General features: G+C 59.1%; 1 protein-coding gene across 1 annotated transcript in view; it reads left to right on the top strand.

The window, feature by feature from the left end:
• The window catches only part of ARHGEF17 (Rho guanine nucleotide exchange factor (GEF) 17), a gene marked incomplete at its 3' end in the record, with an annotated part of 6,915 nt that overhangs the window by 2,795 nt on the left and 1,634 nt on the right, over positions 1–2,486 (top strand). The window contains exons 7-12 of the mRNA XM_009576246.1: positions 775–884; positions 1,013–1,098; positions 1,204–1,322; positions 1,762–1,975; positions 2,088–2,161; positions 2,297–2,482. Of these exons, the coding sequence (XP_009574541.1) occupies positions 775–884; positions 1,013–1,098; positions 1,204–1,322; positions 1,762–1,975; positions 2,088–2,161; positions 2,297–2,482 (789 nt within the window). The remainder of the gene's footprint in view (positions 1–774; positions 885–1,012; positions 1,099–1,203; positions 1,323–1,761; positions 1,976–2,087; positions 2,162–2,296; positions 2,483–2,486) is intronic.

The following is a 2,486-nucleotide window of genomic DNA, read 5'->3' as shown; positions in this document are numbered from 1 at the left end:
GCACCAAGCCGGACAGAGTTAAAGGGGTGTCCAGGCGATGCTCTTTGGTCATCTGGTTTAGTGTTAGGTAGCCGTGCGAGGAGCAGGGAGTTGGACTCGATGATCCTTATGGGTCCCTTCCAACTCGAGATATTCTATGGTTCTATGATTCTATAAGGATGGACAGATGGATGGAAGGATGGATGCAAGAATGGAAGGGTGGATGGATGGATGGATGGATGGAAAGAAGGTTGGACAGGTGGATGGATGGATGGATGGATGGAAAGAAGGTTGGACAGGTGGATGGATGGATGGATGGATGGAAAGAAGGTTGGACAGGTGGATGGATGGGTGGACAGAAGGATGGATGGATGGATGGATGGACGGACAGATGGATTGATGACAGATCGATGGGAACAATATAAAATTCCCCAAGAGTGTGGGGGAAGATAAGATGGCTTTGGGAGCAGGCAGGAGGCAGCAGCCCCAGGGCGGGGGTGGACAGGGAGGCTGGAGGTGGAGACCATGGGAATCCTGGTGTTCCCATGACCCTGGTGCTTCCCCAGACGTGGAACCCTGTGGCTTTGCCCGCACAGCCGTTGCACCTATGTCCCCTTTCACCACCATGAGGACACAGCCAGTCCCCATGCAGACGGTGGCGTGGGACCCGTCCCACCCTGCAGCCTCCCCGTGCCAAGGCAGCGCGTGGGGAAACTGAGGCAGGGACCGCTCCCAGCACTGGCAGAGGGGTGGGAGCTGGACGTTAACCCTTTGGTGTCTCCCACCACTCCGCAGAAGGCGGTGGGTGGGAAAAAGGACCGCTCCTTCTTCCTCTTCACGGACCTGCTGGTGTGCACGACGTTGAAGCGCAAGTCGGGCTCCCTCCGCCGCAGCTCCATGAGCCTGTGAGTACCACCTGGGGGGCACCCACCACGATTAACCCATGGCATTAGGGCTTGTCTCTGCCGGCTGGGTTGTCTTTAGGGTGCTGGGGACCTGGGTGCAGCTCAGCCAACCCCCCCCAACCTCGCAGGTACACGGCGGCCAGCGTGATTGACACCGCCAGCAAGTACAAACTGCTCTGGAAGCTGCCGCTGGAGGACGTGGACATCGTCAAAGGTCTGTCACTGCCTGCTGGAGTGTTCCATCCCACCCCAAAACCCATCGCTCACCCCTGGCTGGCAGGGGTGAAGGGGTTAATGCCACGCGCCTGTCCCCACACAGGTGCCTCGCAAGCCACCAACCGGGAGAGTATCCAGAAAAGCATCTGCCGCTTGGATGAAGACCTCAGCACGTTGGGGCAAGTCAGCAAGCTGTCGGAGACCCTCAGCTTCCCCCACCAGGTATGGGGATGATGGTCCTGCTGCTGCTGTCCCCTGGCTGGACACATTCCCTGTGGGACCACCTGGGATGTCCTCAGTGGGAGGGAGAACCTATGGAAGGGCTGGTGGCCATGGATGCCACCAGCCCTAAAGCCACCAGGGGGGTTGGGGCAGCTTCTGAAGGATGCTTGGGGATGCACAGGGTCAGCGTCACATGGTGGCCCTGGTGCTGTCCCCCGGCCAGACGCCTTCCCCAGGAGACCGACTGGGATGTCCTTGGTGGGAAGGAGAGCCTGTGGAACAGCTGGTGGCCATGAGTGTCCTCTAAGGGCCCAGATGCCACCAGCCCCAAAGCCACAATGGGGTTGGGGCAGCCTCTGAAGGATGCTAGGGGGCATCATCAGGCATGTGGCTGGTGGTGGCCCATCCCTGAGAGCTGAAGCATTGTCCCCATCCCCAGAGCCTGGATGATGTGATCAAGGACCTGATGGCCGCCATCCACCGGGAGCTGGCGGAGAAGCAATCCCTGTCCTTCAGCATGGCCTTCCCCCCCAACAAGGTGGAGCTCAGCACCACCAAAGCTGACGGCACCGAGTCCTTCATCTTTGAGTTCCCCAACCCCGATGCCCGGCTCGGCTTTGAGCAAGCCTTTGAGGATGCCAAGAAGAAGCTGGGTAACACCAGGGACTGGGGAAGTGGACACAGTGGTGGGCTTGGCATCACGCCCCCACTTTGGTAGACCCCTTTTCTCCATCACTTCTTCATCCTCCAATTCGATTTTCCTAGCTTCCAGCAAAAACTGCCTGGACCCAGAGTTCCTCAAGGCCATCCCCATCATGAAGACACGGAGCGGGATGCAGGTACTTGGTGGTTGAGTTCAAGCATCCCACGGGAGCTGCAGTTCTCTCCATCCTAGTGGGCTTGCCGCCGGATGCCGAGAGCTCCTGCATCATTCCCGAATGACCCAACTCATCCCATCTTTTGCTCCCTTGCAGTTTTCTTGTGCTTCTCCCAGCCACGGCAGCCCGGAAAGCTCCCACGAGGTTTGGGTTTGCAACAGCGATGGTTACGTGGGGCAGGTTTGTTTGCTCAGCATCCGTAAGGAGCCTACGGTGGAGGCGTGCATCGCCGTCTGCTCCGCCAGGATCCTCTGCATCGCCTCCGTGCCCGGTCTCAAGCGGGCAT

The sequence above is a fragment of the Fulmarus glacialis genome, unplaced genomic scaffold (genome assembly GCF_000690835.1).
Source record: "Fulmarus glacialis isolate BGI_N327 unplaced genomic scaffold, ASM69083v1 scaffold23214, whole genome shotgun sequence".
Lineage (NCBI taxonomy): Eukaryota > Metazoa > Chordata > Aves > Procellariiformes > Procellariidae > Fulmarus > Fulmarus glacialis.
Note: the sequence above shows the minus strand (reverse complement) of the source record. Positions and strands in the feature narration are given on the sequence as shown.